The sequence below is a fragment of the Macaca thibetana genome, chromosome 16, assembly GCF_024542745.1.
Source record: "Macaca thibetana thibetana isolate TM-01 chromosome 16, ASM2454274v1, whole genome shotgun sequence".
In the NCBI taxonomy this organism is placed as follows: domain Eukaryota; kingdom Metazoa; phylum Chordata; class Mammalia; order Primates; family Cercopithecidae; genus Macaca; species Macaca thibetana.
In genome coordinates, this window is record NC_065593.1 from 16263648 (window position 1) to 16282236 (window position 18589).

General features: G+C 51.4%; 2 protein-coding genes across 2 annotated transcripts in view; both read left to right on the forward strand.

Moving 5' to 3' along the window:
* The first annotated feature begins 6359 nt into the window (after positions 1 to 6359).
* Positions 6360 to 18589, forward strand: part of SPAG7 (sperm associated antigen 7) — a 78837-nt gene continuing 66607 nt past the window's right edge. The window contains exon 1 of the mRNA XM_050765490.1: positions 6360 to 6364. The gene's annotated coding sequence lies outside the window, so the exon portion shown is untranslated. The remainder of the gene's footprint in view (positions 6365 to 18589) is intronic.
* On the forward strand, positions 9251 to 12568 carry SLC52A1 (solute carrier family 52 member 1). Its single transcript, XM_050765601.1, has 4 exons — positions 9251 to 9380; positions 9499 to 10378; positions 10471 to 10594; positions 10685 to 12568. The coding sequence occupies exons 1-4, from the start codon at positions 9251 to 9253 to the stop codon at positions 10895 to 10897; spliced, it is 1347 nt and encodes a 448-aa protein (XP_050621558.1). The 3' UTR covers positions 10898 to 12568.

Here is an 18589-nt window from a genome sequence, read left to right on the forward strand (position 1 = left end):
TGGTCACAGCAGATTTGGAGGTCGAGGAAGAAGCCTCTCAGGGAGGGGAAATGTCTCATCCCCCACAGTGTTTCAGTAGCAAGGACAGCTTCACAGCTCTGACACATTTTTTCTTTTAGACAGAGTCTCGCTGTGTCGCCCAGGCTGGAGTGCAGTGGCGCAATCTCGGCTCACTGCAACCTCCGACTCCTGGGTTCAAGCAATTCTCATGCCTCAGCCTCCTGAGCAGCTGGGATTACAGGTGCCCTCCACCATGCCTGGTTAATTTTTGTATTTTTAATAGAGATGGGTTTTCACCATGTTGGCCAGGCTGGTCTTGAACTCCTGACCTAATGATCCACCCGCCTTGGCCTCCCAAAGTGCTGAGATTACAGGCGTGAGCCACAGCGCCCGGCCAGCTCTGACACCTTTTGAAGGAGGAAGGGCCTAGGAGCTAACACTGACAGTGCTTACCATGTGCCAGACACGGGGCCAGGTCCCCATCGATGCCTCAGCACAGCCTCATGAAGTTGGCACCATTATGTCCCTATTACTGTTGGGGACATTTCAGCACAGAAAGTTTTAGTGACTTCCCAAAGTCACACAGCTAGCAGGTGGCTCAGAGTCCATGCCTTTGGCCACTGCAGTTTACTGATAAGAGGGAGCCATTCTTTTGGTCAACAAATATTTGAGCCGGGCACAGTGGCTCACGCCTGTAATCCCAGAACTTTGGGAGGCCAAGGTGGGCGGATCACTTGAGGTCAGGAGTTCGAGACCAGCCTGGCAACATGGTGAAATCCCATCTCTACTAAAAAAATACAAAAATTAGCTGGGCATGGTGGCTCATGCCTGTAATCCCAGCTACTTGGGAGGCTGAGACACAAGAATTGCTTGAACCCAAGAGGCAGAGGTTGTAGTGAGCCAGGAGCATGCCACTGCACTCCAGCCTGGGCGACAGAGTAAGACCCAAAGTCTAAAAAAAAAAAGAAAAAAAAAACAAAGGCCAGGCGCGGTGGCTCACGCCTGTAATCCTAGCACTTTGGGAGGCCAAGGTGGGTGGATCATGAGGTCAGGAGATCGAGACCATCCTGGCTAACACGGTGAAACCCCGTCTCTACTAAAAATACAGAAACATTAGCTGGGCGTGGTGGCAGGCGCCTGTAGTCCCAGCTACTTGGGAGGCTGAGGCAGGAGAATGGCGTGAACCCAGGAGATGGAGCTTGCAGTGAGCCGAGATTGTGCCACTGCTCTCCAGCCTGGGTGAAAGTGCGAGAATCCATCTCAAAAAAAAAAAAAAAAAACCTCCACAAATATTTGAGCATCTGCCATAAGTTAGGTAATAAGGAAGCTACATAAACCAATGTGGCCTTTGCTCTTGAGAGGGGGAAATGTAATGGGGGTAAATTACTAGGGGAAAGCAAGATAAGCACATAAGTAAACAGTAAAGCAGGACAAGATTCAGCTTCCTAAGAAGGGAACATAATTTTTTTCTTTTTTCTTTTCTTTCTTTTTTTTTTTTTTGAGACAACATCTTGCTCTGTTGCCCAGGCTGGAGTACAGAGGCACAATCTCGGCTCGCAGCAATCTCTGCCTCCAGAGTTCAAGAGATTCTCCTGCCCCAGCCTCTTGAGTAGCTGAGATTACAGGCCCACGCCACCATGCCCGGCTAATTTTTGTATTTTTTTAAGTAGAGACAGGGTTCGCCATGTTGGCCAGACTGGTCTCGAACTCCTGACCTCAGGTGATCCACCCGCCTCGGCTTCCCAAAGTGCTGGGATTACAGGTGTGAGCCACCGCGCCCAGCCGGTCAATTTTTTTCTATGGGCGTTCAGAGGAGGGAAGAGAAGCCCTCAGCCTACACCTGGTGGGGAAGACGAAGAGGCTTCACTCAGGAGGTAGAAGCTGAGCTGGATCTTAAGGAAGGGCAGTTTATTGGCCAGGAGATGCTTGGGGAAGGACAGAAGTCACCTTATGCTCAGAAAAAGATGTGACATCTTGGGGAGGCCCATTTGGCCAAAGGGTTCTCATCATGGAGCGAAGTGAATTGAAGGCAAGAGGTCAGGTGGAACAGAGCATGAACCAAGACCCAGGTCTCCTGGTGCCCAGTCTCAGGCTCCTTTCACTACTCCTCACTGCCTCATCATCCAGAACATTCCCCTGTTTAGGCTGCGGGCTCCTGATCTCAGTCACAACTGCCCTGAGGCTCAAGGCCTTCAGCTCTGAGGTGAAAGGTTGGGTTGCTTTCAAACCCCTTCCCAGGTTCCTGCGTCCAATTGGAGGTAGACTTCCAGCTCTGGCCACCTGCCAGGAAGCTGAGGGTGACTTCAGGCAAGGCACAGCCTCAGTTTCCTCATTTGTACTGCTCTTCTGGCATCTATCACACCCACTCTGATGGAATCATGTTACAAGATCATGCTGCCTTCTCTCTCCTACTAGGCTGCAATCCCTATTAGCGGAAAATCGGGGCCGGGTGCAGTGGCTCAAGCCTGTAATCCCAGCGCTTTGGGAGGCCGAGGCGGGCGAATCACAAGGTCAGGAGACGAGACCATCCTGGCTAACATGGTGAAACCCCGTCTCTACTAAAAAATACAAGAAAATTAGCTGGGTGTGGTGCCGGGCGCCTGTAGTCCCAGCTACTCGGGAGGCTGAGGCAGAAGAATGGCGTGAACCCGGGGGGGCGGAGCTTGCAGTGAGCCAAGATAGCGCCACTGCACTCCAGCCTGGGGCACAGAGCAAGACTCTGTCTCAAAAAAAAAAAAAGAAAAGAAAATCAGGGTCTGACTGAAAGGGTGAATAAAGGTTCAATTCCTAAAGGCAAGGAGTTCAGAGTCAAGGCATGAGATGACAAGCACAAAACCTATAATTTCATGATCACATGGTAAGTGTGGTGATAAGGTAAGCTGAAAAAGAAAAGGGGGCTGGGCACAGTGGCTCACACCTGTAATCCCAGCACTCTGGGAGGCCAAGGCAGGAGTATGGCTTGATCTCAGGAGTTTAAGACCAGCCTGGACCACATAGTGAGACCCTGTCTCTACCAAAAAATAAAAATTAAAAAAAAAATTCCCAGGTGTAGTGGCATGTACCTGTAGCCCCAGCTACTGAAGAGGCTGAGGTGGGAGGATTGCTTGAGCCCTGGGGATCAAGGCTGCAGTGAGCTGTGATCACACAACTGCACTACAGCCTGGGCAACAGAGCAAGACCCTGTAGAAAGAAAGGAAAGGTAGCCAGGCACAGTGACTCATGCCTATAATCCCAGCACTTTGGGAGGCCGTAGGCAGGCAGATCACCTGAGGTCAGGAGTTTGAGACCAGCTTGACCAACATGGAGAAACCCTGTCTCTACTAAAAATTCAAAATTAGCCAGGTGTGGTGGCGCATGCCTGTAATCCCAGCTACTAGGGAGGCTGAGGCAGGAGAATCGCTTGAACTTGGGAGGCGGAAGTTGCGGTGAGCCGAGATGGCGCCATTGCACTCCAGCCTGGGCAACAAGAGCAAGACTCCATCTCAAAAAAAAAATAATAATAGGGCCGGGCGCGGTGGCTCAAGCCTGTAATCCCAGCACTTTGGGAGGCCGAGACGGGCGGATCATGAGGTCAGGAGATCGAGACCATCCTGGCTAACAAGGTGAAACCCCATCTCAACTAAAAAATACAAAAAATAACTAGCCGGGCGAGGTAGCGGGCGCCTGTAGTCCCAGCTACTCGGGAGGCTGAGGCAGGAGAATGGCGTAAACCCGGGAGGCGGAGCTTGCAGTGAGCTGAGATCCGGCCACTGCATCTCAGCCTGGGCGACAGAGCGAGACTCCCTCTCAAAAAAAATAAATAAATAAATAAATAATAATAATAATAATAATAAAGAAAAAGAAAGAAAGGAAAGGAAAGAAAGAAAGAAGGAAGGAAGGAGGGAAGGAAAGAAGGAAGGAAGGAAGGAAGGAAGGAACGAACGAACGAACGAACGAACGAACTTAACCCAGTCTGAGAGAGTCAAGGCCTCTTGAGGCTACAGTAGCTAAGCTGAGACTCACCAGTGAGTAGGAGTCAGCCAGTAGAAGGGGGCTGTGAGGTGTGGAGGATCTTCCAGGAAGAGGAAAGACACAAAGGTAGGACACAGTGTGGGGTCTGCAGAGAACCATAAGCAATTTGGTGGGAGGCCTAGAGTGCTAGAAAGGAGGTAGGAGAGGAAGGACAGGGCCCGGCCTTGTAGAATTTTACTTATGTATATGTCTTTGTGTCATCCAAATACATAACAAAATGCATTCTATACAGTGGGCCTTCCATAAATACTTTCAAAAATGAATACAATGATTGGCTGGGCATGGTGACTCACGCCTGTAATGCTAACATTCTGGGAGGCCGAGGCGGGCGGATCACCCGAGGTCAGGAGTTCGAGACCAGCCTGGCCAACATGGTGAAACCCCACCTCTATTAAAAATACAAAAATTAGCTAGGCAAGGTGGCGGGCGCCTGTAATCCCAGCTACTTGGGAGGCTGAGGCAGGAGAATCACCTGAACCCAGGAGTCGGAGGTTGCAGTGAGCCGAGATTGCGCCACTGCACTCCAGCCTGGGCAATAGCATGACTCAGTCTCAAAAAAAAAAAAAAGAAAAGAAAAGAATACAATGAGATGACGAATTAGATGTTCTCTAAAGTTCTTTCCAGCCCTCGAAAGCCAGCATTGCTGCTCAAGGCCTCCCTGAGATTTGAGTTCCAAATATTCCCAAGTCTTTAATGGAAGAGTATCAAACCTCATCTGTGGGCTTATTTCACAAAACGTTTGCTCTGTAGAGGTATCTGTTCAGGCAGGAGACAAGGCAGTGTTAAATTCACCCTGACGGTTTAAGTTGTACCAGTTGGCTGGATTTTCTCTCCCTGCCAGGCAAGTTGTCAAACCCAGGCCAGGCCCAGAGACAGTCATGCTGGAGGGGCAAGAACTATGGCCTTTTGCCGGGCACGGTGGCTCACGCCTATAATCCCAGCACTTTGGGAAGCCGAGGGGGGCGGATCACCTGAGGTTGGGAGTTCAAGATGAGCCTGACCAACATGGAGAAACCCCGTCTCTACTGAAAAACAAAAAAATACAAAATTAGCCAGGCGTGGTGGCGCATTCCTGTAATACCAGATCCCAGCTACTCAGGAGGCTGAGGTGGGAGAATCGCTTGAAACCAAGAGGCGGAGGTTGTGGTGAGCTGAGATCGCGCCACTGCACTCCAGCCTGGGAAACAAAAGCAAAACTCTGTCTCAAAAAAAAAAAAAGAACTATGGCCTTTTAACCCACAGGGAAAGGTTGAAGATCCGGGAGGAGCCAGACAGATTGAAGCCAGCAGGAGTAAGATAAGGATTCAGACTGATTGGGCTTACCTCGTCCCCTGAGCTCTGAGGCCAGGTGTTCCTGAGATAGAGGAAGAGGGTGGAGAGCGGCTGCCTGAGCAGAAGGCAAAGGAAGACAGCACATTCCTTTGTGATGACCTTTCTCTACACAGACATGGGAAGTGGGACAGGGGGTTCAATAGGAAGTCAGTGGGAACAGTTTATCCCCTGCACCACAGTTCATGAATGAAGGGACTTCAAGTGCTTACTGTAAGGCCAGCCCAGTGCCCCAAAAGGCTGTGGGGACTGTGTGCCCCTCTCCCTATCCATCCCCAACATGAGAATGCTAAATGCTGCGCTGAGGTCTTCAGAATAGGAGCCCTAACCATTGTCTAGGATTCCAGGTACTTTCTGGGTAAGGAAATTAGGGGCAGTGAAAAATTGGAAGTTGGACGGCTGGTCATGGTGACTCACGCCTGTAATACCAGCACTTTGAGAGGCTGAGGCAGGAGGACCGCTTGATCCTAGGAGTTTGAGACCAGTCTGGGAAACATATTGAGACCCTATCCTTAAAAACAGGCCAGGTGCGGTGGCTCAAGCCTGTAATCCCAGCACTTTGGGAGGCCGAGATGGGCGGATCACGAGGTCAGGAGATCGAGACCATCCTGGCTAACACGGTGAAACCCTGTCTCTACTAAAAAATACAAAAAAAACTAGCCGGGCGAGGTGGCGGGTGCCTGTAGTCCCAGCTACTGGGGAGGTTGAGGCAGGAGAATGGCATAAACCCAGGAGGTGGAGCTTTCAGTGAGCTGAGATCCGGCCACTGCACTCCAGCCTGGGCAACAGAGCAAGACTCCGTCTCAAAAAAAAAAAAAAAAAAAAAAAAAATAGGCTGGGCGCAGTGGCTCACACCTGTAATTCCAGCACTTTGGGAAGCTGAGGCAAGTGGATCGCTTGAGGTCAGGAGTTCAAGACCATCCTGACCAACATAATGAAACCCATCTCTACTAAAAACAAAAAAAAATGCGGGGCGTGGTGGCTCACGCCTGTAATCCCAGCACTTTGGGAAGCCGAGGGGGGGCGGATCACCTGAGGTCAGGAGTTCGAGACCAGCCTGGCCAACATGATAAAATCCTGTCTCTACTAAAAATACAAAAAATTAGCTGGGCATGGTGATGGGCACCTGTAGTCCCATCTACTAGGGAGCCTGAGGCAGGAGAATCGCTTGAACCCAGGAGGCTGAGGTTGCAGTGAGCTGAGATCGCACCATTGCACTCCAGCCTGGGCAACAAGAGTGAAACTCCGACTCAGAAAAACAAAACAAAACAAAACAAAATTAGCTGGGCATGGTGGTGTGCACCTGTAGTCCCAGCTACTTGGGAGGCTGAGATGGGAGAATCACTTGAACCCGGGAGGCGGAGGTTGTAGTGAGCCGAGAGTGCACCACTATACTCCAGCCTGGGCAACAAGGCGAGTCTCCATCTCAAAAATAAATAAATAAATAAAAATAAAAGTAAAAAATTAGCCAGGCATGGTGGCTGGCACACACCTATGGTCCCAGCTACTTGGGAGGTCAAAGCTGGAAGACCACTTGGAACTCAGGAGTTCAAGGCTACAGCAAGCTATGATCTTGCCACTGGACTCCAGCCTGGGTGACAAAGTGAGACCCTGTCTCAAAAATAACATCAACAAAAACAACAAAATTGGAGGTTGGAGACTTGGAAAACCCTTACCACTGCCCCTCCTGCCCATGTGCACTGACTGTTATGAGTGAGCATGAGGGCTCATTCTCTTCTTGCCTGCTGAAGGAGGACAGCCTATGCCTCTCCCCTCAAACTCAGCCCCTCTCTAAGAAGAGCTATTCTTTCACAGGTTGTCAAGATTTGGAAAAGGAAGGCCTAGGCGCGGTGGCTCATGCCTGTAATCCCAGCATTTTGAGAGGCTGAGGTGGGTGGATCACCTGAGGTCAGGAGTTCAAGACCAGCCTGACCAAGAAGGTGAAATGCTGTCTCTACTAAAAATACAAAAATTAGCTGGGTGTGGTGATGCACACCTGTAATCCCAGGTTGCCTGGGCAACAGAGTGGGACTCCATCTCAATAATAATAATAATAATATCTTAAAATAAAATAAAATAAAATAAAATACAAAAATTAGCCTAGGAAGGTGGCAGGCGCCTATAATCACAGCTTCTCTGGAGGCTAAGGCAGGAGAATTGCTTAAGCCCGGGAGGTGGAGGTTGCGGTGAGCTGAGATAGCACCACTGCACTCCAGCCTGGGCCACAGAGTGAGACTCTGTCTAAAAAAAAAAAAAAGTGCTATGCGGTGCTATAAGGTTATGGTGAACTGAGCTGGCAAGTAACAGCCTCAGGGCTTCGTAGACACAGTAGAGTACCAGGTAGTCTATCTACCAAGGAGCACAGGGATCTTCCAGGTGAGGATTCTGCACCTTGGTGAGTTAGACCTTCGGTCCCCTTGGTTATTCTCTGCGCCCCCCACCCCATGGCCATCCCTTGCTCTTTTCTGAAAATTCAGGGTGAAGCGTAAGGTTTGAGGCACGTAGTGTTGAAATCACAATGACAGATCCTATCATTTGCATTAAGTCCTCTCACCCCATGCAAGAACAAATTTGGGCTAGGAATGGTGGTTCATGCCTATAAACCCAACACTTTGGGAGGCCGAGGTGGGAGGATTGCTTGAGCCCAGGAGTTTGGGACCAGCCTGTGCAACATAGCAAGACCTAGTCTTTACTTGTGGGGGGACTGGGTTAGGCTGAAGTGGGAGGATCGCTTGAGCCTCCGAGGTTGAGGCTGTAGTGAGTCGCGATCGCCACCGCTGCGCCCCACCCTGGGTGACAGAGCGAGACCCTGTCTCAAAATTAATTAATTAATTAAAATAACAAACAACAAAATCCGAGCTGTGCAGGCTCTGGGCTGGGCCGCCTCCCCGGCGGAGGGGGCTCCCTCTCAGGGGGACCGCCAGCTGCTGGTTCCGGGGACTGCTGCATCCGGAGGCGCGGGGACCCCTGCGCACCTGGCGGCTCCCGGGACGCCCCCTAACGCAGGCGGGAGGCAGAACGGAACGCCCCTCCGGCAGAGCCCGCCCCGGCCACTCCCCTCTCCAACCCGACCTGCCTCGGCAAGTCCTGAGTGTCGCAAAAGCGCTAGGGTTGCGCGTGGCACCTGAGAGGTCCCCTTGTCCCGGGGTCCATTTGAAGGTGAGGTGTTGGTGCGGAGCTGTTGTTTTGTGTTGTTTTGTTTTTTGTTTTTGAGACCGAGTCTCGTTCTGTCGCCCAGGCTGGAATGCAGTGGCGCCATCTTGGCTCACTGAAAGCTCCGCCTTCCGGGTTCAAGTGAATCTCCTGCCTCAGCCTCCTGAGTAGCTGGGATTGCAGGTGCATGCCACCACGCCCAGCTGATTATTGTATTTTTAGTGGAGACCGGGTTTCACCATGTTTGCCAGGCTGGTCTCAAACTCCTGACCTCAGGCGATCAGCCTGCCTCAGCTTCCCAAAGTGCTGCAATTACAGGCGTGAGCCACCGCACCCCGCCAGTGCCGAGCTGTTTTGACAACTGGGACCTCCGGTCCTCTGTGGGTAGGAAAATCAGCTCCCTCTTTGCTCCTCCGGGGCAGCTGCACCTTGGGCCAGCTTCCTGCCTCTCTCCCTGCCGGCACTGCTGGGGTGCCGCCCCCACACGCGCAGCCAGTGCCCCCTGGTAAGTCCTGGCCCCCCCTCTTCCCCGCGGCTCCTGGCCACTGCTCCCTCCAGTTGCTCTGGTCTTAGCAGTCTGCCCGACTTGTCTTCTGACTCCGGTTCTGTTCCACCTGCCTATTACCTGCCAGCCTGTCGGTTTCCTTCCAGCTAGAAGGTCTTCAGTTTCCAGAAGAGCCGAAGCATCTTTGGACCTACGTGGGAAGGACCTGCCTGTGACCTTTGCACTGTCCTGGAGGGTCCAGCTTTGGGCTGAATGGCAGCACCCACGCTGGGCCATCTGGTGCTGACCCACCTGCTGGTGGCCCTTTTCGGCATGGGCTCCTGGGCTGCTGTCAACGGCATCTGGGTGGAGCTGCCTGTGGTGGTAAAAGACCTTCCAGAGGGTGAGTGGGAGGGAGGTACAGGGAAGCGTGGGGCAGGTGTGCCCAGAAAGGTGGCCTGTGGCAGCTGTTTGTCCTTTAACCGCTATGCTCCTGACGTGGCGTCATTCCTTCCCTGCAGGTTGGAGCCTCCCCTCATACCTCTCTGTGGTTGTGGCACTGGGAAACCTGGGTCTGCTGGTGGTGACTCTGTGGAGGCGGCTGGCCCCGGGCAAGGGCGAGCGGGTCCCCATCCAGGTGGTACAGGTGCTGAGTGTAGTGGGCACAGCCCTGCTGGCCCCTCTGTGGCACCACGTGGCCCCAGTGGCAGGGCAACTCCACTCCGTGGCCTTCCTAACACTGGCCTTAGTGTTGGCACTGGCCTGCTGTACCTCTAATGTCACTTTCCTGCCCTTCCTGAGCCACCTGCCACCTCCTTTCTTACGGTCTTTCTTCCTGGGTCAGGGTCTCAGTGCCCTGCTCCCCTGTGTGCTGGCCCTAGTGCAGGGTGTAGGCCGCCTCGAGTGCTCGCCAGCACCCACCAATGGCACCTCTGGGCCTCCCCTCAACTTCCCTGAGCGTTTTCCTGCCAGCACCTTCTTCTGGGCACTGACTGCCCTTCTGGTCACTTCGGCTGCCGCCTTCCAGGGTCTCCTGTTGCTGTTGCCATCACTACCATCTGTAACCACAGGGGGCGCAGGGCCTGAACTTCCATTGGGATCCCCAGGAGCAGAGGAGGAAGAGAAGGAGGAAGAAGAGGCTTTGCCATTGCAGGAGCCACCAAGCCAGGCAGCAGGCACCATCCCTGGCCCAGACCCTGAGGCCCATCAGCTGTTCTCAGCCCATGGTGCCTTCCTGCTGGGCCTGCTGGCCATCACCAGTGCCCTGACCAATGGCGTGCTGCCTGCCGTGCAGAGCTTTTCCTGTTTGCCCTATGGGCGCCTGGCCTACCACCTGGCTGTGGTGCTGGGCAGTGCCGCCAACCCCCTTGCCTGCTTCCTGGCCATGGGCGTGCTGTGCAGGTGCAAAAGGGGCCCCAAGCTTGGTGGGTGGAACTTACAGTTGGGGCCCAGGTCCCAGAACAATCAGCCCTGAGTCTGCTCATCCCCAACAGGTCCCTGGCAGGGCTGGTTGGTCTTTCTCTGCTGGGCATGCTCTTTGGGGCCTACCTGATGGTACTGGCAATCCTGAGCCCCTGCCCACCCCTGGTGGGCACCACTGCAGGGGTGGTCCTTGTGGTGAGCAAGTGGGGACATGAAGTGGGGAGGAGGGTGTTCCCTGGGGCAAAGGCGTTCACACTCAGCCTGCTGCTGTGTCCCCCCTTGCAGGTACTGTCGTGGGTGCTGTGTCTTTGTGTGTTCTCATACGTGAAGGTGGCTGCAAGCTCCCTGCTGCATGGTGGGGGTCGGCCGGCATTGCTGGCGGCTGGTGTGGCCATCCAGGTGGGCTCCCTGCTTGGTGCCGGCACCATGTTCCCTCCCACCAGCATCTACCACGTGTTTCAAAGCAGAAAGGACTGTGTAGACCCCTGTGGCCCCTGAGCCTGGGCAGGTGGGGACCCAACTCTACACCACCTGCCTTCATCTTGCGGCTGCCACAGTGCCTGATTACTTGTGGCCGAGGCAGGCTTCCCCCAACACAGGAACGCTCATGGACACCTGCACACTCCAAAGAAGACCTTGGCCCATCAGGCCAGGGTGGGCACCAAAGACCAGGCTCGGAGCCAGGGGACAGGTTGGCGCTGTGGGCTTGGCCCCAGGGCCTGAGACCTTTGTGGGATTTGGGCAATAAAGTATTCTTACAAAAACAACAACAACAACAACAAAACCTAATGAAAACCTTGGCCGGGCGCGGTGGCTCAAGCCTGTAATCCCAGCACTTTGGGAGGCCGAGACGGGCGGATCACAAGGTCAGGAGATCGAGACCATCCTGGCTAATATGGTGAAACACTGTCTCTACTAAAAAATACAAAAAACTAGCCAGGCAAGGTGGCGCGCGCCTTAGTCCCAGCTACTCGGGAGGCTGAGGCAGGAGAATGGCGTAAACCCGGGAGGCGGAGCTTGCAGTGAGCTGAGATCCGGCCACTGCGCTCCAGCCTGGGCGACAGAGCAAGACTCCGTCTCAAAAAAAAAAAAAAATGAAAACCTTATAAGAAATATATAATGAATATATAATGAAATCAGGAAACTGGCTTAAATAATTTTTCATATATATATTATCTAATGTGCAATTAGATTTAAATAGATTGTAGTGTCTTATCATATCCACAGCTTATCTCTTCTTCTGTGGGTTTTCTTTGTCAAAAACCTTTCTTAGTCAGGTGAGTCTCTGTGATATACTATGGGATTGGCCCTTAAAGACAATAGAGTCTCGCTCTGTTGCTCAGGCTGGAGTGCAGTGGTACGATATCAGCTCACTGCAACCTTTACCCTCCCGGGTTCAAGTGATTCTCCTGCCTTAGCCTCCTGAGTAGCTGGGATTACAGGTGAGTGACACAACACCCAGCTAATTTTTGTATTTTTAGTAGAGACGGCGTTTCACCATGTTGGCCAGGTTGGTCTTGAACTCCTGACTTCAGGTGATCCACCTGCCTTGGCCTGCCAAAGTGCTGAGATTACAGGCATGAGCCACCTCGCCCTGCCTTTTTTTTTTTTTTTTTTTGACGGAGTGTCACTCTGTCGCCCAGGCTAGAGTGCAGTAGTGTGATCTCGGCTCACTGCAAGCTCCGCCTCCCAGGTTCAAGCGATTCTCCTGCCTCAGCCTCCTGAGTAGCCGGGATTACAGGCGTGTGCCACCACGACCGGCTAATTTTGTAATTTTAGTAGAGATGGGGTTTCACCATGTTGGTCAGGCTGGTCTCGAACTCCTGACCTCGTGATTCGCCCGCCTGGGCCTCCCAAAGCGCTGGGATTACAGGAGTGAGCCACAGCGCCCGGTGGAAACATGGATTACTTCAATTTTCTTCCTTCTGCTTTTCTGTATTTGTTAAATTTCAAATAAAGCAAACCTGATCCAAACCTCCTCTAAGAAGAGGGTATCGTTTCCCCTAAGGTCGATCTACCCCCTACCAAAGTCCCTAAGGCAGAAGAAGCTGCTCAATGACGGCTTCTCTTCCTTTTCTTTGGAACTCAAGGGCATCCACGAAGGGGAAGAAATGCTAATTCTGAAAGCAGTCAGGTCCTCCCTTCTGAAAAACGAAGATGACAGCTAGTCCTGGGGGAAGAGGAAATCCTCGCAGAGTTCGCACCCACCTCCGGACCTTCCTCCAGCCCCAGCTCCAGCCACGCGGAATACAGAAGCCCAAGCCCGGCGCCGCGTCACGCCCAGCCAGTCTGCTGCGCGTGCGCTCTCCCGCCTCGCCCCCGGGAGACTCACGGGCGCGCACGCCGCGGGGGTCCGCTCGGCCACTTGTTCTCAAGGCTCCATGAACGCGCAAGCAAAGACGTCCTTCGAGGGAACCTTTTCTCCTCCTGGCGGACAAGAGTGGAACAACAGGGCTTGAGGAGAAGATTTGCGGGGTTGGGGGTGACATCTTTTGAAACTTGACCTCGTTTTTAATTTTGTTTGTTTGCTTGAGACGGACTCTCGCTCTGTCGCCCAGGCTGGAGTGCAATGGTGCAGTCTTGGCTCACTGCAACCTCCGCCTCCTGGGTTCGAGCGATTCTCCTGCCTTAACCTCCCGAGTAGCCAGGATTACAGGCACCCTGCCACCATGCCCGTCTAATTTTTGTATTTTTAGTAGAGACGCAGTTTCGCCATGTTGGCCAGGCTGGTCTTGAACTCCTGACCTCAAGTGATCCACCTGCCTCGGCTTCCCAAAGTGCTAGGATTACAGGCATGAGTCACTGCACCCGGCCTTTTTTTTTTTTTTGTCTGAGTCTCGCTCTGTCGCCCAGGCTGGAGTGCAGTGGCGGGATCTCAGCTCACTGCAACCTCCGCCTCCCAGCTTCAAGCTATTCTTCTGCCTCAGCCTCCTGAGTAGCTGGCATTAGGGTGAGAGCCACTAAGCCTAATTTTTGTATTTTTAGTAGAGACGGGGGTTTCTCCATATTGGCCAGGCTGGTCTCGAACTCCTGACCTCAGGCGATCCACCTGCCTCAGCCTCTCAAAGTTCTGGGATTACAGGCATGAGTCACCGCGCCTGGCTGTTGGGGGCATGGCAGGTTAATGTCAGCTCCTACAACCGTGAAATTGTTGAGGGATGAGAGAAGTAGTTTCTACAACTCACATCTGGTGACCAGGCCTTTAGATGAAACATACTATCCCGATGATGCCACAGTCTCCTCCTGCCTGTCAGTAGAGACAGAAGTGTGTAGCGGGAGTGAGAACAATCCTGTACAAGGCAGAGGCTGCTGGCCTTTGAACTGGAGAGATGGACACTAAGCCAACCTTAACTGAGTAGCCAGAGATGTTTATGAGGCAGCAGAGTACCAGAGGAGAGCCTGTGAGCCAGATTAGATTATGTAGGATTTTTTTTTTTTTTTTTTTTTTTTTTTTTGAGACATAGTCTCGCTCTGTTGCCCAGGCTGGAGTGCAGTGGCCAGATCTCAGCTCACTGCAAGCTCCACCTCCCGGGTTTATGCCATTCTCCTGCCTCAGCCTCCCGAGTAGCTGGGACTACAGGTGCCCGCCACCTCGCCTGGCTAGTTTTTTGTATTTTTGTTTTAGTAGAGACGGGGTTTCACCATGTTAGCCAGGATGGTCTCGATCTCCTGACCTTGTGATCCGCCCGTCTTGGCCTCCCAAAGTGCTGGGATTATAGGCTTGAGCCACCACACCTGGCCTAAGTAGGATATTTAAAGCCAGACTGCCTTGAGTAGTGTTTAAAACCCTACTGGTACAGGAAGCAGAACCTCAGTGACCACCAGGGGCCCATAGACTCTGTTTGAAGGAATAAGATGATGGTGCAAGCGTTGTTTGTGACTCATCAGGAGTGGCAACCTTTGGGCGTGACAAGTGAAACCTATTCACGGTCCATCTGAAACAAAACTGCATCCAGTAGCTGTGGACACAAACTCTTTAAAAGGGAAAAGAAGGCTACTTTTAGGGCCAGGTGCAGTGGTTCATGCCTGTAATCCTAGCATTTTGGGAGGCCGAGGCGGGCGGATCACGAGGTTAAGAGATCAAGACCATCCTGGCCAACGTGGTAAAACCCCACCTCTACTGAAAATACAAAAATTAGCTGGGCGTGGTGGTGCGCGCCTGTAATCCCAGCTACTCGGAGGGCTGAGGCAGAGGTTGCAGTGAGCCAAGATTGTGCCACTGCACTCCAGCCTGGTGACAGAGCAAGGCTCTGTCTCAAAAATAAAATAAAAATAAATAAATAAAATAAAAGGGAAAAGGTTACTGGCTCACGCCTATAATCCCAGCATTTGGGGATGCAGACATGGATGGATTGCTTGAGCTCCAAAGTTCCAGATCACCCTGGGCAACATGACAAAACCCTGTCTCTATGAAAATTACAAAAAATTAGCTGGGCATGGTGGCATGCGCCTGCAGTCCCACCTATTCGAGAAGCTGAGGTGGGAGGATCACTTGAGCCTGGGAGGTTGAGGCTGCAATGAGCTGTGATGGCACCACTGCACTCCAGCCTGGGTGACAGAGTGAGATTCTTTCTCAAAAATAAATAAATAAAAGTTAAAAAAAAAAAAAAAAAAAAAAAAACAGGTGTGGTGGCTCACGGCTATAATCCCAATACTTTGGGAGGCTGAGGTGGGTAGATCACTTGAGGTCAGGAGTTCGAGACCAGCCTGGCTAACATGCCAAAACCCCATCTCTACTAAAAATACAAGTATTAGTCGGGTGTGGTAGCACGCACCTGTAATTCCAGCTACTCAGGAGGCTGAGGCAGGAGAATCGCTTGAACCTGGGAGGTGGAGGTTGCAGCAAGCGGACATCGTGCCAGTGCACTCCAGCCTGGGTGACAAGAGCACGACTCCATCTCAAATTAAAAAAAGGGTTTGGGGGAGAACAATTTCAAACCAAATCAAATTTGAAGCTCTTAATATAGAAAGGTATAAATAAGACTGGTGGAGAAAAAATGTATTCGATCCCCAAATTTATTCAAGATACAAAAGTTCCAAGTGACAACAACAACAACAAAATGTCTAAAAGAATAACCAACATATGCTGGTATGGTGTGGGAAGTTAAAAATAAAATAGTGACCAACAAGAGGAAAGAAGCTCCAAAGAAAGACAATGAAGAAAAGCAAATTAATTTCCAAGAAAACAAAGGATGACATTGTAGAAATGTCAAGATTGAGTGAGCTAGAAAACTGAGATTGTTTGGGTGACTTATGATTCCAGAGGTGGCCCATGAAATAGCTGCTCTCACTCACAGGACAACCTGGGCAATTTGGGAGAGAACAGGAACTAGATCCAAGTTCATGAAATACCTCGGAAGATCTGATTTGAGGAGAAGGCCTCATGGTTTCTAGGAGAGGTGATGGTGATGTCTGATATTCTTTTTATTTTTTATACATATTTTTGAGACAGGGTCTCCCTCTGTCACCCAGGCTGGAGTGACAATCACAGCTCACTGTAGCTGTGACCTCCCAGGCTCAAGCCATCCTCCCACCTCAGCTTCCCAAGTAGCTACAGGTGTGAGCCACTACACCCAGCTAATTTATATATTTTTTGTCTTGCTATGTTGCCCAGGCTGGTCTCAAACTCCTGAGCTCAAACAATCCTCCCACCTCCGCCTCCACCTCCCAAAGTGCTGGGATTACAGACATGAACCACCACACCCAGCCAATATTGGATGGCCTAGAGGGATGAGATGGGGTTTCGGCTTTAGTTACATTGACCTGGATTGGAATCCTAACTTTGCCACTTAAGAACTGTCTGAATTTGGGCAAGTCATTAATCTAATCAAATCTGTCTTCAGGAGCCAGGCACGGTGGCACATGCTTGCAGTACCAGCTACTTGGTTTGGGAGGCTGAGGCAGGATTGCTTGAGCCTGGGAGTTAGAGTTCAGCCTGGGCAACATAGCAAGATCTTGATTCTAAAAAAATAAATAGGCCGGGCATGGTGGCTCATGCTTGAAATCCCAACATTTTGGGAACCAGAGGCAGGCGGATCACCTGAGGTCAGGAGTTGGAAACCAGCCTGGCCAACATAGTGAAACCCTGTCTCTAGTAAAAATACAAAAAATTAGCTGGGCACGGTGGTGGTGCCTGTAATCCCAGCTACTCAAGAAGCTGAGGCAGGAGAATTGCTTGAACCCGGCAGGCGGAGGTTGTAGTGAACCAAGATTGTGCCATCGCACTCCAGCCTGGGCGACGGCGTGAGACTCCGTCTCAAAAAATACAAAAATAAAAATAAACAAAACATCAGTCTTCCCATCTGAAAAATGCAGACAAAAGACCTATTTTACAGGGGTACTTTAAGGACTAAATGAAATGCGTATGGAATGCTGGCACATGTAGCACAGACAAAAGATAAGTAGGCAGCCGGGCGCAGTGGTTTACGCCTGTAATCCCAGCACTTTGGGTGGCCGAGGCGGGTGGATCACGAGGTCAGGAGATCGAGACCACGGTGAAACCCCGTCGCTCCTAAAAATACAAAAAATTAGTTGGGCGTGGTGGCTGGCGCCTATAGTCCCAGCTACTTTGGAGGCTGAGGCAGGAGAATGGCGTGAACCTGGCAGGCGGAGTTTGCAGTCAGCCAAGATCACACCACTGCACTCCAGCTTGGGCGACAGAGCGAGACTCCGTCTCAAAAAAAAAAAAAAAAAAAAAAAAAAAAGATAAATAGGCACTACTCTGAATAAAATCTAAACAAGTTTGCCTGCATTATTATTTTTCATTTTTATTTTTTGTAAAGATGGGGGGGTCTCACTATGTTGCCCAGGCTGGTCTCAAATTCCTGGCCTCAAGTGATGCTCCCACCCTAATATCCCAAAGTGCTGGGATTACGGGCGTGAGTCACTGTGCCTGGCCCACGCACATTATTAAAGATTGACTTGCAAGGCTGGATATGTTGATTTTTTTTTTTTTTTAGAGGGTCCCATTCTTGCCCAGGCCAGAGTGCAGTGGTGCCTTCATGGCTCACTGCAGCCTCAATCTCCATGGGCTCAGGTGATCCTCCTACCTCCCTAGTAGCTGGAACTACAGGCACACACCACCACACCCAGCTAGTTTTTGTATTTTTTGTAGGTACAGGGTTTTGCTATGTTGCCCAGGCTGGTCTCGAACTCCTGGACTCAACTGATCCTCCTGCCTCAGCCTCCCAAAGTGCTGGGATTACAGGTGTGAGCCTCTGTGCCTGGCCATAAGTGCATTTTTAAAATTATGGATAATATACATTTATATAAGGCAAGGTCTTTTGGGAAAAATAATCCGTCTTTAAATTAGCAAGCTATTTTTCTCATCTTGAACCCCACAGTGTTCTCTGTAACACTCAGCTCCCTCTGACCTCCAGAGAACTTTGTATTCTATCATTTTCTTGCTCACATTTAGTCTCCCTGGCCAGATTTTAAACTGCTCAAGCAAACACTGTTGCCAAACCATCCATTACATTCCAGGTCTTGGGTCACTGTCGACAGGTCTGTGAAAACCTGGCCGTCAGAGGTGTCAAAATAAAGGTAGGAGCATCAGGGTGTGGAAACCACACCCTGTGGAAACCAAGAGTAAACCTAATCCTTCCTTCGCCCAGAGCCGTGGTTTGGCTGCAGTTGGCATATCCATGGTTTTGGCTGCTTGCAACTGGAGACTGGCCTCAGAAAGCTGTGCAGTAGCAGCTCAGAGCTTCAAGTGGGTCAAAGTGTTTTCCTGAGAACAGGATGAAAATGTGGGGACTCGAGTCTGGCAAGCCTACGGCAGTGCTGGAGTATAATCTAACCTGCAAAATCCTGGCAATGTGGCACAGTCAAGGGCTCGCTGCCTCGATCCAGAACATTAAAACAAGCAGGCAACAGTCGGAACAATGACGTACCCCCGCCAGAAGGCAGGTGACACAACCAGGATGAAAACTATCAGGAAAGTGCTTGCCCAACCCATTCGCTATCAGGAGAAACTAGCTACTTGGGAGACCTTTCAAACAAGTGAGGTGACTTAATAAAGCAGAAACTCCTCTGTGCCCCACAGATCCTTCTGTATCTGTCCGCAACAGCCAGTTAGGCACTGACAGGCTGGCAGTCCCTCTACCTCCCCTCGCATCCCCCCTTCTGTGCTTTGTCCGTAGCAGACAGTGGTGTGGCTGGCACAGATGGAGACACTGGATAAGCAAAAAT

What these genes read in the sequence shown, in the direction of transcription:
- SLC52A1 (XM_050765601.1), top strand. Translation starts at nt 9,251, where the DNA reads ATGGCAGCACCCACGCTGGGCCATCTGGTGCTGACCCACCTGCTGGTG. An exon ending in GGTAAAAGACCTTCCAGAGG is followed by an intron (nt 9,381 to 9,498) that starts GTGAGTGGGAGG and finishes CCTTCCCTGCAG; the next exon opens with GTTGGAGCCTCCCCTCATAC. An exon ending in CTGCAGGGGTGGTCCTTGTG is followed by an intron (nt 10,595 to 10,684) that starts GTGAGCAAGTGG and finishes CCCCCCTTGCAG; the next exon opens with GTACTGTCGTGGGTGCTGTG.